General features: G+C 35.9%; 1 protein-coding gene across 12 annotated transcripts in view; it reads right to left on the reverse strand.

Moving 5' to 3' along the window:
- Positions 1-17029, reverse strand: part of Cnksr2 (connector enhancer of kinase suppressor of Ras 2) — a 272194-nt gene that overhangs the window by 53823 nt on the left and 201342 nt on the right. For all 12 annotated transcript variants that reach the window (XM_021245320.2, XM_004866183.3, XM_021245322.2 and 9 more), the window contains 4 exons: positions 3456-3504; positions 2881-3053; positions 432-505; positions 87-158 (listed from right to left, as the gene is read on the reverse strand). In XM_021245320.2, the coding sequence (XP_021100979.1) occupies positions 87-158; positions 432-505; positions 2881-3053; positions 3456-3504 (368 nt within the window). The remainder of the gene's footprint in view (positions 1-86; positions 159-431; positions 506-2880; positions 3054-3455; positions 3505-17029) is intronic.

The raw sequence follows: 17029 nt of genomic DNA on the forward strand, positions 1-17029 counted from the left end.
GTTCAGTGACTTTCTCTAAGCATTACTGTAGAAAACACAGAATTTTAGGCCTGTCCATATACTTTGAAATATAAGTAATACTTTACCTGTTCATATCATCAAGGTGTTCAGCAGCAAAATAAAAACTTTTGATTTTGGGATGACAGGCTTTGAATGCACTGCAAAAAAAAGTAAGGTACATTTATTTTATTACAAATTAGGAAATAAGTTCAAAATAAATAATATGGATAAAAATTGCCTCAACATCTAACCTGAGTTCATATTCTAATGCTTCTATCATGAGAGAAATCAGTAAAAAATTAAATTTTCTGTCCACAAAACTACTTTCTTATTACTTCAATTTGAAAGCACTAGATAAGAAACCTATAATTTGAGCTGCAAATTGAAAAATCTTTTCCCTTTCTCCCTCTTACCAAATAAAATCAACTTACTATTTCTTGCGGCATTCACTGGCTCTATCAATTTTAAATTCAGGCAGACTGATGAATCCTTCCGCTTTTTCATCCTAAAGAAGCAAGATTCTTGTTTAGACTATTACACAAAAAGGGTTGAAGTCAATACTATGGTGTAAGTATGCTTTAAATATCTACACTAATAAATTTATTCATCTAACTCAAATTCGACATTTGAGAAGAGAATTACACTCCTGCCTGTTACATTCTATAAATTGAAGGCATATTTTGAAAGTATATATATTTTTTATTTTTATTTTTTTTTTGAGACAGGGTCTTGTTATGCACTTCAGGCTGTTACTGAACTCACTATGTAGCGCAGGCTGTCCTTGAACTCACAAGGATCCTCCTGGCTCAGCCTCCCGAGTGCCAGGATTACACGTGTGTGCCAGCACACCTGGCTTGAAGGTATATTTTGAACATTTAGAATACCACAGATTAAAGTTATAAAATGCTTGAATGACCCTTTTTATATTAAGATGGGTTTAGAAATTTTTAAAATTCTTTTAAAATTATTCATTAAGTTTATTGGTACATTTTGGGTATATGGAGACATGTTTTATAAGAACCTTTTGGGGGCTGCAGGTATAGCTTACATCTAGAGCATTTGCCTAGCATTGGCAAGGTCCTGGATTCAATCCCTAGCATCAACCCCCCAAAAGTTCTGGTCAGAGGGTATACATACATTTATAACATACAAAATAACTGTAGTTCACCTTTAAATACATGATTTTCTATTGTATTTAATGTTCAGATATAAAATAGATGTTTACTGATTCAATTTCCCCTGTGCTTCCAATAATTCTCTTATCAAATCTAAATTAACTTTTTTCTAATTGTATAATCACTGTTTTGTTTGAATTTAAAAATGAAATAGGTCAACTTCAGCTTCAAATATCTGGCTTGCAATATATGCTCTGTGTGTGTGTGTGTGTGTGTGTGTGTGTGTGTGTGTGTGTGTGTGTGTGTGATTTTTCCTTTGGAAAACAGAATAAAATCCATAAAATCCTCCTCACTTTAATGTTGGATTGAAAAACAGGATGGGAACGTAACCTCACTTGAACTTGATATTTAAGATTCTATGGACTGGTATAGCCCAGATCAAATAAAAGTTTTGTTGAGTAAAAGTCTAAGGAGCTTGGTAATGACCAGGAGAAGGGACACAATGATTAAACAGCTTACCAAAGACAGTTTTAGATTAGTTGGAATAGCTTGTATATAACATTAAGGTTTTGAGTAATTCTATTACCTGGTTGATATATCTATTAAATTATAATATAGGTAAAATTGAAGTTTATTATACCTAAAAGAAGACACCTGAGACAGGATATTTTAGGTCAGTGGTGGCAAACCTATGGCATGCATGTCACAGCAGGTTGTTTTTATCATTGAAAGCTCTAAAAGGTTTGCCATCACTATTTTAGGTAATTAAATGATTGCCACAAAAAATATCAAAACAACTAAACCAATCAAATCTATTTTGTATTTATAACACATATATTTATATTAAATAAATATATTTAAATAGAAAAATATGAATTCCCGATTTTACAAATAAAATTAAAGTTCAGATTAAAAAATATTACTATTAGCAAATTTAGTACTTAGTAGGTACCAGGTATTGTTCTAAATAGGATTTTACATTCATTGATTCATTTCATCCATATGATAGCTGAGTAAGATAAGCATTATCACTCCCATTATACACATGAAGAAGCTGAAGCACAGTAACTCAGGTGGTGTGATTCCTGAGTCTACACTCATAACCATGACATAATGTGACATGACATAATATAAGTTTGTTTAGCAAACACCAATACTCTAGATACTGTATGTTGTAATCATAAGCACAATGTTGTTAAATTATATTTCAACAATTAATCATCAAATGCAAATTAACATCTTAATAGCATTTGTTAAAAGACTTTAACCAATATACTATATTAAGCCATGTACATTTTTTGGTAAGCTAACAGCAGAAATCATTATTCTTTAAGGAAAACAAATTCAAGTGATACTAATTTATATACATTGCTAAAGAGCTCCACCCTTGGGGGGATAAAAAATGTAAAACTTTAAACAAAAGCAAGATATTTAAAAATCCATATTAAATTTTCATGAATAGTCCTTTTGTCCTTTTAGATAAGCTACTGCTTGAATTTGCTTGATATATATATATATAATATATATAATTTTACTATAATTTATCTGTGCTTCAGATATATTCCTTCATTAGAATAACTGAGAAAATTATTTTTCCAGAATCTCCAAATGCAATAATTTTAAAAAGGCTGGATGGAAACAATAATTAGAATTTATCTCCTGAATTGGCTTTAAGATGATATGATTTTTAAATATGTCTCAAAATAGTGATACATTTGGTTAAAGACAGAGAATGGATGAGAACACAAAATGTGTATTGCATTACCTCTTCATTAATATACCAGTATAGGGATGCATCCTTTAGAACAAACCAATATTTCTTCCATTTCTGTGAAAAGTAACTCTTCGCATCTTTCTTTTTCCAAAGCCAGCCCTCACAGTCACCACGGCCAAGATCCTTGCAAGAAATTCGTCTTTTGCTCTTGCCTGCTATGGGACCTAAATATAATAGTAAGTTAAAATGCAGCTTAAATTTTGAAAAAGATGTAGAGGATTAATTATAGATCCTGAAATTAAGTCTTGCTACTAAACCTTAAAACTTACAATTTTTAGACTGTGTTAGAATATAAAAGTATAGAAATCTTTAATACTTTTTCCTCCATATAAGTGACACAACTTTATCAGAAATGTGGAATCTCAGCTTCAAAATGTGTTGGGACCATTTGTTGTAAAAGGTACCTAGTCTGGAAATTGAAATGAAGGAGAAGCTGGTCTTGGTAGCTCTTCACACTACAGGGTTGTGCTTTTCCAAACCATCTTGGGCTCAAGCAAGAGGATGAGTGAAGGGTGCTGGTTTTTAAAACAGTGCAAAATAAGCAGGTATAGCTTTCTATTTCTTACCTTTGCTTTTCTTCTTTGATTTGTGTTGCAGAGAAGACTGTTGAAATGTCTGAAATCAAAGATAAGGAAAAATGTTATCTGATACTCTGAGTGTGATCCAGAGTACCAGCAGGCTACACAGAGCTCTCAAGGCTAAATGAGGACTCTAAGTCCTGGTTAGAAAAAGTACCCCCCCTCAAGCTTCAAATAAATTAATATATCATGTCACTTAACTTTCTAATCTCCCATGAAACAGGATAGGATATTGTCTTTACCCTTTACCTCATAGGTAAAGAAACCAGGTTATGAAGCACTGGTAAAACTAAGGGATTTTATCCTACTCCCCTCACCCAAATTTGTACCTTTTTATAGGGGTTTATTGTGCTTTTTCAGAGAATATAACATTTGATTCTCACAAACATCTTATGAATTAGGCAAGCAATACCCACTCGTCTCCAACTCCCTTAGTCTGTAGATACTTCAGCACTTGGATCAGTGTTTTCTTTTTATGCCTACTCCTACTGGGGACTGATCTTCACGTACATGATGTCACCATCTTGGCTCCTTATTGGTGATTTCCAATTATCTTTACCTTCCCACTTTTGAGCTGCCCACTCCCATGACCATGTTTGATATTTTAAAAACACTTCAGCCACTGACCCTAATAACTGTTGTTTAAAGAGTCTAATACTACTTTTATCAATTAAAATATATTTATTAAGGCATCTAATTCATTTAATATATCGCCTTCTTATGCCTTTATTTCACTCCTCCCACTTGGTTCCCAAGGGACATCCTTGTAATGGTTCCTTGAACTATGCTCCCTGCATCATACTTGCCCAGCTAAACAGTCATCCAGTTAAATTATCTGTTTATTTCATCTATGCTAAGTACCTGAACAGCTTAATATGCCTGGAAAAAAAACTCACAGCTGTATTGACTGGTCTAGCTTTTGATTAGTGACTATCAATCAATGCCTCCAGTCAGTCTACTAAGCTAGACTGTTTGTTGGGGGGTGGGGAGAATAAGATTACATTCACATGATTAGCTAGACAAGCCAGAACAGAGATAGTATGTCTGTTTTTAATTCACAGATACTCCTCCAAAATGATTTTTAGGTAACAGATTCTCTTTTCTCATGAAGGTATTATCAATATATCGGTGAGGGGCAATTAAATTTTATTTATATAAAGTTTGCTGATCTTGGTTTTATATAATACAGTCATATGATTTAGTATATTCACTAATAAGATAGCATTCTACTTACATAATTATTTTCTTGTTCTGTGTATGATTTACATAACTAATATATTATGGATGGGTACTAACTGTAAAGATAGGGGGTCAGAAAATTTGCTGACATACAGTGTAACCCAAAGATAATAATCACCCAAGTGTCAAAGCAGTATAAACATGCATGCATCTGGTGTGTGCATGTATGTTACATATATTTATATATGTATCAACCTTTGCAGCATCCACGGCCATAAAAATTCATAATCAATTTTTGAGAGAAGGCATAAAAGATAAAACCCATTAGGCTGTGTTGATTTGCCTGAGTGCATTTTGTTTCAAAATAGTAGCTCAAATAATAACTCAGGCTAGTGTGTTTAAGTGTAGCTAATTTACGTATAGTTATTTTCTCAACATTGTTTGGCTGTAAAATTACTGATTGGGTTTTTTCCTTTTCTGTTTTCACAAGTAATCATTAGAGTTTTATAGCTCATTAGTTTGAAAAATGACAAGATAGGGTTGGTTTATTTTTAGAAAGCTACATGGATAACAGCTTCACATAATCCAGGAATTGGATTACATAATATACCTCCTAGGTTTCTTATATGCTATTCCTTTAGAACCTGTAGGTCTACTTAAAAATCTACAAAAACACACTTATACTTTCCAGGTTTTCTTTTAAAAAAGATTTTCTTGTCTTTCCCTATAAGTATATAGTATTTTCACAAAGATAATAACTAAGAGTATAATTGGTGTGTGTGTGTGCGTGTGTGTGTGTGTGTGTGTGTATATATATATATATATTGTTGATACCTGAGCACTCCTAGATATTCAGTATAAATTAATCCATCACTCAATGAAGTAAGCCTTACATTTCTTTGGCAAATACTGTAAATATCATAATGGGGTACTTTTAAGAGAGATTTCCTTATTTTTCTAAGGGACTTGACATTTTTTAAAATAAAAAATTAACTGAATTATATGTTTTGGTAGGTAATGGGGGAAAACCTACACAGTTAGGTCTCTGTGCAGTAGAATTAATACAGGAGTCCTAAAGCTGCCACCTGTTTTGCAGGGTTGACCCTTGACTGGCATCTTGGAACTTGACTGCTGAACAGTTCCCTATACTGATAGGAAGCTTCCTTAAATGATAGACTGTTTTTCCCACCTGGGGCACTGAATACCCTCTTTCCTTCTTGGAATCTAGGATTTTGGCATTTACTCGATAAAAGCTGCCTAAATCACCAACTCAATAAAGTCTTTGGCTACTGAGTTTCTAAATGGGCTTCCCTGGGAAGAAGTACTGCACATTATGTGACAACATTTTTGCTTCCTGGGCAAAGCATGCTCTGTGTAACCTGTCTTGGGGGGAGAAAGCACAAGAAGCCTGCACATGGGTTTCTCCAGATTCCATAGGTGTCTTTTGTCCTTACTGAGATTTATATCTTTGCTGTGTCACTGTAATTAATCTTACTGTAAGTAGAACTATATGAGCTTTTTTATAAAACTGCCAAACATATGAGTGGTCTTGGGGACCCCTGAAATGACCGGTCTTATAAAAAGGTATTTTACAAATTTTCATTGAAAACTGTTCATTACTCAGACACATAAATAAGCTCTTTACAATGAAGGTTTCCTTATGTCATAAACAAGTGTTGTTATGCGTCCTTCAGGTACAAATTTATGATTCTGAAGGAATTATAAATTCCTATTGGCAAATTTATATAATTTTTCAGTTTGTAGGGATATTGTACAAAATTTAATAAGTGCAAGACATTAAGAAGAGACAAATGATTATAACAGATGACATAGATGATCACTATAAGGTACTAAAAGAACTGAAAAAAAGTTCTGGAATCTTTGCATTCATGATGATGAACATATTTCTCATGAGAATGAAAATTTACAATATATCTTATTTCTGTATTTCTTCTGTATTGACTCCAGATCACACTTCTTTCAGGTTCATGCTCAAGTATAAGGATATTCTTGAAAAGTTCTTGTACAGCAGTTTGTGAGTGGCAATTCTAGATTTTTATGTTTCAAAATATAAAAATCATTTATTCTTGAATAACAGCCTGGCTGGGTATAGAATTGTGAGTTAAAATAATTTACTTCTGGCAATTTAAACATACTATTTTACTTTATCTTGGTACCTATTGCTGTTTTTAAGATATCCATAGCTACTGTCATTTGTTGTAATCTCTTTATTCTCTTTGTAGCTTTCAAAATATTTTTTATTCTTAATATTACAGTTTTCCTGTATTTCTAGGCTATAATTCATCATAATTAACCGTATTTAGCATTTACGAGATTGCACTAAAAGTGTTCTTTCATTCTGAACATTCTCAATCATTATCTCTTCAAATGGTCTTTACCAGCACATCCTTAATTCTCTAGGTGAATGTTGGCACCTTTCAATTTATCACTTATGTGTCTTTCTTATATTTTACCCTTTCATATTTCTCCATTGTCCCATAGGTGAATTCATTCCATCTTCCAACTTCCTAATTCTCTTTCTCTGACTGTTTCCAGTCTAAAGCTTATCTATACAGTGTTTATTTCCTTAAAAATATTTTACATTTCCGGGCTATTTAGTTGGCATTGGGTCTTTTGAACATCCACTATTCATAAGCTGTTTTTATTTCAACATTTATTGTAAAGGCTTTTGTGAATTTTCCATATTTCCATTTAGTGTGGAAAGAATCACCTCGTTGTTTAGTTTCCTCACTAGCACTTTCTGTTTATTATAGTGAGAATCTGGCTGAAAGTTCTTTGAACTTTCTAAGAAAATTACACAAACTCTGATGTTTAGAAACTTACAGTTCATGTCACCAGCCATGTCTTCTTGATTGAGCTACAGTTTGCCTCACTCAACAGATTTAATATATACAAAGCTAGACTCTTGATATTCATCACCTGTTAACCAAATCTACTCTTCCCTAGTTTTCTAGTCTACTTTTTCTGTACTTTAGTAAACGTCAACTCCACATTTTTTTTTCTGCACTAGTGGCTCAGGTAGGAAATCTTAAGAGCCAACTTTAAATCTTCATTCTCCTTCAGCCCATGGTCACTTCACCAGTAAATGGTATGAGCTCTGTCTTCCAGAAATGTTTATAACCTCATTGCCTCTAATATTACCACCCTAGTCTAACATACCATCCTTTCTCATCTGGATTACTGGAATACCTCATGGTTCTCCTTCCTTCTCCTCTTACTCCAGTTTTAACACAAGACCCAGAGTGATCCTATTAAAATATGATTTGAAGGGCCAGGGATTTAGCTCAGTGGCGCCATTGGCTGCCTTGCAAGCACAAAGTCCCAAGTTCGATCCCCGGCACACACCCCCACCCCAATATGATTTGAATCATGTTAAGTCCTATATGTAAAACTCCCCAGTGGCTTCTCATCTCACTCCAAATAAACACCCACATCCTTTCAATGATATTGAAGATCCTGCATGATCTGGTCCAGTTACTTTTGCCTATTTTTCTCCTTGTTCACTCTACTCTAGCCACACTTGGATTATCTTAGGTCATGCCAAGTACAATCCTATCTCAGGGCCTTTAGTCCTGATGTTTGCTCTGTCTGAAATGGTCTCAGCTTAGATACTGTCATGGTATACTCCTTATCTCTTTAAAGACTTTACTAAAATATTTACTTGTTAGTAAATTCTTCCCATGGTTCTCAATACAATAAAATTATTATGCCTACTGCTCTCAACACTTTCGCTCTTTCCCTGCTTTACTTTTCTCCTTATCATTTTGCATTATTTAAAGTAATTAGTATATTTCTCTGTGTTAGCTTCAAATATGAACTCCATTAATGAAGAGGAATTCTGTGTATTTTATGCACTGCCTAGAATAGGAACACAATAAATACTGGTTGAGTGCATGGATATTAAATACGACACTAGCAAAGAGTACAGGATATATTTTAACTATAGTTGATTCTTTTAACTGGAAGAAGTCCTGTGGCTGGGGTTGGGGAAGCCAGGTGTCTTTTCTCTAGTAATCCATGTACTAAAGTTCCATTCTTTAACATCTCATTCCTTTGGGCAGATAAGAAAAAGTTCCTTGTTATCCATTTTCCTTTAGCATTATTTACACTCATTGTCTTAGTGGTTTAATGGTTTAACTTTAAACTCAAGATGAGGCTGGCAAAAGTACATTAAATCTGTGTCAAAAGACATTTATGCAAATGATTAAATGAAGAATTATGAATGGATGTGTTGAAACCATACTTCTGTCCATAAAAATAGAATGTGATAAAACACCATTATGAAAGTATTGTTGATCCTCTTCTTAACCATGGATATGGATGCTAAAACATTCAGTTTGTCTATAAAAATCCCCTTTCCAAGCATTTGCCTGAAAAGACCATTTGTCTTTCATTTTGTCCACAGATGTTCTGTTCAAACTCCATTCCCCGCCTTTTGGATATAGATGTGTGGGGGAGGGTAATTTGGGTCATTTTTTTCCTGAAATTTTCAGAAGCACTTATTTTAAATGTAGAAGAAAACGACAGTTTGTTACATTTTGAAAGCTCAGCTACTATTACATTCCTCTCAAGTTGCAAATTGCCACACTTATAAAAATATTTGCAATCAAAACACACTCATTGCAATATAGCAACTTTCTCTTACTGTAATTTTCTGCAAAGTTCCAAGATTTCTTTGTGACTAGCCAAATCAATAGCTTGTTTCTTCTAAATAAGAAAAGAAGGTGCTTACCAATTTGAAACACTTGGGAAAAATGACAGCTGTGTCCACAGCCTTAATTTTTTTAAATTATCAATTATTGAGTTTAATCATTTTAATCCTTATTTACACTTTCAGTTTCTCACACTAGAGAAACTATTCGGTATTTACACATATGTGTCCTATTTATTTCACTTATGAGTATGGCCTCAATATGCATCCATTTAGCTATAAATGACTCTGGTCTTTCGTTCTTTATGGCTGAGTAGTACTCCATTTTATAAAAAAACCACATCTTCTTTATCCAGTTTCCAGTTGATGGACATTTGGGCTGTTTCCAAGCTTTAACTATTACAAGCTGTGCTGCTATAAACATGGGTGCACATATATCACTGTAGTATGATTCTTTTAATTCTTTGGGGAAGATACGCAGCAGGGGAATAGCTGGGTCAAATGGGACCTCTAGCCCTAGTTCTTTGAGGTATCTCCATCCTGATTTCCACAGTGGTTGCACCAGTCTGCACTTCCAACAAAAAGGGAGAAGGGTTCCTTTCTCCCCACAACCCCACCAACATTTGTTATTGATTGATTTCTTGATAGCAATCATTCTTTCTGGGGTGAGGTGGAATCTCAGTGTTGTTTTCATCTGCATCTCTCCAATGACCAGTGATGTTGAACATTTTTTCATATGTTTATTGGCTGCTTTTATTTCTTGGAGAAATGTCTGTTCATTTCAGACGCCCATTTTTGAATTGGGTCTTTGAATTTTGGGGGTCTGTTTGTTTTCAATTCATTATATATTCTAGATAGTAGACCTTTGTCTGAGGTACAGCTCCTAAAGTTTTCCCAGATTGTAGGTCGTCTCTTAGCTCTACTGGTGGTTTCTCTTGCAGTGCAGAAGCTTTTTAATAAGATGAGATCCCAGTTGTTGATTCTTTGTGCTAGTTCCTGTGCTACTGAGGTTTTGTTCATAAAGTATTTTCCTATGCCAATGTCTTCAAGAGTTCTACCTAATTTATCTTCCAGCAAGTTTAGTGTTTCTGTCTTAATATTTAGATCTTTAATCCACTTTGATCTTAGTTTAGTGCATGGTGATAGGTATGGGTCTAGTTTTAAACTTTGGCAGGCTGAAATCCAGTTTTTACAACACCATTTATTAAATGATGGCTATCTTTCCTCCAATGAGGGTGGTTGTCTCCTTTGTCAAAGATGAGGTGGCTGAGTATGTCTGGAGTTGTTTCTGCATCTTCTAATCTCTTCCACTGATCCTCGGGTCTGCTTCTTTGCCAGTACCTAGCTGTTTTTATCACAGTAGCTTTGTAGTATAGTTTCAAGCTGGGGATTGTGATACCCCCTGCCCTGTCTCTGTTGCCTAGAATTGCTTTTGCTATTCTAGGTCTCTTCTGGTTCCAAATGAGTTTTTGGATTGTTTTCTCTAGTTCTGTGAAGTATACTGTTGGAATTTCAATTGGCATTGCATTGAATCTATAGAGCAGTTTTGGAAGTATGGCCATTTTCACTATATTGGTTCTTCCTACCCAGGTGCAAGGGATGTCTTTCCATTTTCTTATATCCTCCTCAATCTCCTTTTTAAGAGTGCTGTAGTTTTCAGTGTAGTGGTCTTTTGCTTCCTTTGTGAAGTTGATTCCTAGATATTTCACTTTTTGGGATGCTATTGTAAAAGGAACTGTTTCATGAATTTCTCTCTCAGTGAGTCTGCTATTCGTGTATAAGAAGGCTATTGTTTTTTTGAGTGTTGACCTTATATCTAGCTACTCTACTGAATCTGTCAATTAGGTCTAGAAGTCTTTTGGCCGAGTTTTTTGGGTCTTCTATGTAAAGTATCATATCATCAGCAAATAATGACAGGTTAACTTCTTCCTTTCCTATCTTTATTCCTTTTATTTCTTTCTCTTTTCTAATTGCACAGCCTTAATTTTTTAAATAAACAAAAAGGATTTTTATATTTTAAATATTTTACAAAGAAAAATATTTTCTCTGTCTAATTATTGTATGCCAGCAGAAGAAAGTTTAAACATGACCACATTTGGTAAGATACCAGTGGGACTAAATATTAAATCACAAAACTTTAATTCATAAGAAATTACAGCTTAGAGGCACGCCCTACCGAGGTCCTGAGTCGCGCGGAAGATGCCGAATCACCCCGCTGCAGACAGGCAGGTCTGCCCACGCCCTACTGAGGTCCCGAATCATGCAGAAGACACCGAATCACCCCACTGCAGACAGGCAGCCAACTGGTACCACACTACAAAGACGCAGAGAACACCAGACCACCAGACCATGGTACTGAGTCCTGCTGCTCCCAGCCCAGACGTAGGGGCTTCTGAGCCACCTTCCCACTGCTCCTGGTCCAGAGGAAGGGGCTTCCCAGTCACCATCCCTCCCGCTGCTCCCAGCCCAGAGGAAAGGGCTTTTGGGCCACCTTCTGTCCTGCTGCTCCTGGTCCAGAGGAAGGAGCTTCCCAGCCACCATCCCTCCTGCTGCTCCCAGCCCAGAGGAAAGGGCTTTAGGGCCACCATCCCTACCGTTGCTCCCAGCCCTTGTCCCACCTCTCCCAGCTCAGAGGAGATAATCCGTGCAGGTGCTAACAGCCCCTCGCCCCAGTTGAAATGAGAAAACACATAAATAAGTCTCAAAACCAGACTTCCAGATGAACTACAGCAACCCCAAAGGGAAATGAGATGGAACACTCTGATACTCAACCACCTGGACCCACTGAACTGGCAACAAAAGGGGATCTCGAAAAAATGAAATCAGAAATAATTTCTCAGATAACAGGAGAAATTGTGCCCCTAGTGCAAGACATGATTAATAAATCTAGAGAGGAGATCAGGTACATGATGGAATCCCAACATAGGAAACAAATGGGATCCATAAAACAGATGCAAATAGATTTCCAGGACATGAAAAACTCCACTGAAAGTCTACAAAGCAGAATGAGCCAATGTGAGGACAGAATTTCAGATATAGAAGATAAGACTGCAATTAGTGTGCAGGAAAAGAAAAATTGCTTCAAAATTATAAGAGAACATGAGAAATCAATCCAGCAGCTGCTAGATGATGCAAACAAGAACAACATAAGACTGATTGGAGTTAATGAAGAAAGAGGAGAGAGTGCAGATGACATAAAACATCTCTTCACAGAAATAATGGCAGAAAACTTCCCAAGCAGGGGAAAAGAGCTAGACATACAGATAAGTGAGACATATAGGACTCCAAATAGCTTTGACCAAAAAAAAATCTTTTTTTGACCAAAAAAAAATCTACACATAGGCATATAATTGTTAAGATTCCAGAAACTCAACAGAAGAACAAAGTTCTACAAGCAGTTAGAGAAAAGAAACAAATCACATACAAAGGAAAGCCCATCAGAATCACAGCAGACTTCTCAACACAAACCATCAAGGCAAGAAGAGCTTGGAGTGACATATTTCAAGCCCTAAAAGAAAACAGCCTCCAACCCAGATTGATGTACCCTGCAAAACTATCTTTCAAAATGGATGGAGAAATAAGATACTTTCATGACAAAGAGCACCTTAGAAACTTCGTGAATACCAAACCAGCACTCCAAAGAATTTTACACAATAGCCTAGGAACAGACATTGAGGATCACAACCCCAGGAAGCAAAGCAGAATGAACCCATCTGGCAAGACAAGAAATTAAATGGAAAGGGGGAGAACCCAACAAAAAGAAAAAGTCATGGCAATGACAAGTCAATACATTTCAGTTATAACCATCAATGTTAATGGTCTCAATTCACCAATCAAAAGAAATAGACTGGCAGAATGGGTCAAGAAGCAAAATCCAACAATATGCGGCATACAAGAAACACACTTAATTCAAAAGGAAACTCATAGACTGAAAGTTAAAGGGTGAAAAACAATACTTCATGTGACAGGAACCCCCCAAAAAGCAGGAGTAGCTATTCTCTTTGGAGATCAAGTAGATTTCAAACCAACACTGATTAAGAGAGACGAAGAAGGACCCTACATCCTTGTAAAGGGAAGAATCCAAGAGGAAGAGATGACAATCATAAATATCTATGCACCAAACACTAGTGCACCCAACTATATAAAACAAATAATAACGGACATGAAAAGTCATATATGCACTAATACAATTGTAGTGGGGGACCTCAACACCTCACTGTCACAAATACATAGATCAACTAGACTAAAAATAAGTAATGAAATACTGCAACTCAATCAAACTCTTGAACAAATGAACTTAACAGATGTTTACAGAGTCTTCCACCCCACAAAATCAGAATACTCATTCTCCTCAGCTGCACATGGGTCATTCTCCAAAATAGACCACATACTCACACATAGAACATGTTTAAGTAAGTGCAAAAGAACTGAAGTTATACCCTGTATATTATCAGACCATAGTGCGATGAAATTGGAGATCCATAGCAAAAGAAACTCAAAAAATTTCATAAACACATGGAAATTGAACAACACACTTCTGAATAACCAATGGGTCACAGAGGAAATTAAAGAAGAAATCAGAAAGTTCCTTCAATTAAATGACAATGACAATACAACATATCGGAATCTGTGGGACACAATGAAAGCAGTCTTATGAGGGAAATTCATAGCAGTGAATACGCATATTAGGAAAACAGAATGAGCCCAATTAAACAACCTGATGCTGAACCTCAAGCTTCTTGAAAAAGAAGAGCAGGACAACCCCAAAGCTCATACAAGGGAGGAAATTATAAAGATGAGAGGAGAAATCAATGCAATGGAGACTAAGAGAATGATACAAAAAAACAATGTAGCCAAGAGTTGGTTCTTCGAAAGAATCAACAAAATTGACAAACCCTTAGCCAACCTTGTCAGAAAAAGGAAAGAAAAGGCCCAAATCCATGAAATTAGGAATGAAAAGGGTGAAATGACAACAGACCCAGCAGAAATCCAGAGGATCATCAATACCTACTTCCAGAACCTATACACCAATAAGATGGACAACAAAGAAGAAATGGATAGATTCCTAGATACATATGAATTATCAAAGTTGAATGAAGAAGCCCTAAAAATTCTGAACAACCCAATATCAACCAATGAAATTGAAAATGTAATTAAAAACTTATCAACTAAGAAAAGCCCGGGCCCTGATGGCTTCACTGCTGAAGTCTACAAGACATTTAGAGAGGAACTGCTGCCACTACTGTTTAAACTCTTCAATGAAATTGAAAGGGAAGCAATACTCCCAAATTCATTTCTGCAAGCAAGCATTACCTTGATCCCCAAAGCAGAGAAAGACCCAACCGAAAAAGAGAACTGTAGGCCAATCTCACTAGTGAACATAGATGCAAAACTCCTTAATAAGATACTGGCAAACAGAATGCAGAAGATCATCAAGAAGATCATACACCCTGATCAAGTGGGATTCATGCCAGGGATGCAGGGATGGTTCAATATCAATGTTATACACTATATCAATAGATCCAAGGACAAAAACCATATGATTATCTCCATAGAGACAGAAAAAGCATTTGACAAAATCCAACATGGATTTATGATAAAAACCCTACAAGAAATTGGAATAGATGGTCTCTACCTCAAACTGATAGAAGCCATCTATGAAAAATCAATAGCCAACATCATACTAAATGGTCAAAAACTGAAATCCTTCACACTAAAATCAGAAACAAGACAAGGATGTCCACTATCACCACTCTTGTTCAGTATAGTTCTGGAAACATTAGCCACGGCAATTAGACAAGAGAAAGAAATTAAAGGAATAAAGTTAGGAAATGAAGAAATCAAACTGTCATTATTTGCAGATGACATGATACTCTATATAGAAGACCCCAAGAACTCCACCAAAAGTCTTCTAGACTTAATAACCAAATTCAGTCAGGTAGCTGGTTACAAGGTCAACACACAAAAATCAACAGCTTTTCCTCTACACAAATGACAGACTCACTGAGAGAGAAATAGGGCAAATAATTCCTTTCACAATAGCATCCAAAAACTGAAATACCTAGGAATCAACCTAACGAAAGAAATCAAAGACCTCTTCTCTGAAAACTATGGCATTCTGAAAAGAGAGATTGAAGATGATATCAGAAAATGGACAGACATCCCCTGCTCCTGGGTAGGAAGGATTAATATAGTGAAAATGGCCATACTTCCAAAACTGCTGTATAGATTTCATGCAATTCCAATTGAGATCCCAGCAGCATACTTCATAGACCTTGAGAAAACAATCCAAAAATTCATTTGGAACAAGAAGAGACCTAGAATAGCAAAAGCAATTCTAGGTAACAGAGACATGGCAGGGAGTATCAAAATCCCCAACCTGCAACTCTACTACAAAGCTACTGTGATAAAAACAGCATGGTACTGGCAAAGAAACAGACCTGAGGACCATTGGAACAGATTAGAAGATGCAGAAACAATGCCAGACACATTCAGCCATCTCATCTTCGATAAAGGAGCCAAACACCCTCAGTGGAGGAAAGATAGCCTCTTTAATAAATGGTGCTGGAAAAATTGGGCTTCAATTGCCAAAGATGAAAACTAGACCTTTATGTCTCACCATGCACTAAACTAAAATCAAAGTGGATTAAAGATCTAAATATTAAAATAGAAACTCTGAACCAGTTGGAACAGAGGTTAGGCGGAACCCTTGAAGACATCAGTGTAGGAAAAGATTTTATGAACAAAACCTCAGTTGCCCATGAACTAGCACAAACAATCAACAAGTGGGATCTCTTCTTATTAAAAGGCTTCTGCGCAGCAGGAGAAACCACCAGCAGTGTGAAGAGACAACACACAATGAGGGAAAAAATCTTCACCTGCTCTTCCTCAGACAAAGGCCTACTATTTTGAATCTATAAAGAACTTAAAAAGATCCCAAATTTAAAGACCCAGCCCAAAAATGGGCATGTGAAATGAACAGAAATTTCTCAGATAAAGAAGTAGAAATAGCAAATAAATACATGAAAAAATGTTCAACATCACTGGTCATTCGAGAGATGCAAATGAAAACAAAGCTGTGATTCCACTTCACTCCAGAAAGAATGGCTGCTATCATGAAATCAACCAATAACAAATGCTGGCGGGGCTGTGGGGAAAGAGGAACCCTGCTCCACTGCTGGTGGGAGTGTAGACTGGTGCGAGCACTGTGGAAATCAGTATGGAGATACCTCAAAGAACTAGGACTGGAAGTCCCATTTGACCCCGCTATTCCCCTGCTGGGGATCTTCCCCAAAGAATTAAAAGTATCATACCACAGTGATATATGTGCACCCATGTTCATAGCAGCACAGTTTGTAATAGCTAAAACTTGGAAACAGCCCAAATGCCCATCAACTGGAGACTGGGTAAAGAAAATGTGGTGTTTTTATAAAATGGAGTACTACTCAGCCATAAAAAATGAGAAATTAGAGACATTTATAGTTAAGTGGATGCACATTGAGGCGATACTCTTAAGTGAAATAAATAGGACACACATATATAAATACCGAATAGTTTTTCTGGCATGAGAAACTGAAAGTGTAAATAAGGACTAAATGTATAATAGGTAATGTGAAATAGGAAGAAAAGGGGCAAAGGGGAAGGAAGTGGGAGGGCTAGGGGAAAGGATAGAAGGGAATGGGATTAATATGAGAAAATGGAAAAATAGGAA

The sequence above is a fragment of the Heterocephalus glaber genome, unplaced genomic scaffold (genome assembly GCF_053883595.1).
Source record: "Heterocephalus glaber isolate CG9 unplaced genomic scaffold, H.glaber_assembly_v1.0 deba00001594, whole genome shotgun sequence".
NCBI classification, from domain to species: Eukaryota; Metazoa; Chordata; class Mammalia; order Rodentia; family Bathyergidae; genus Heterocephalus; species Heterocephalus glaber.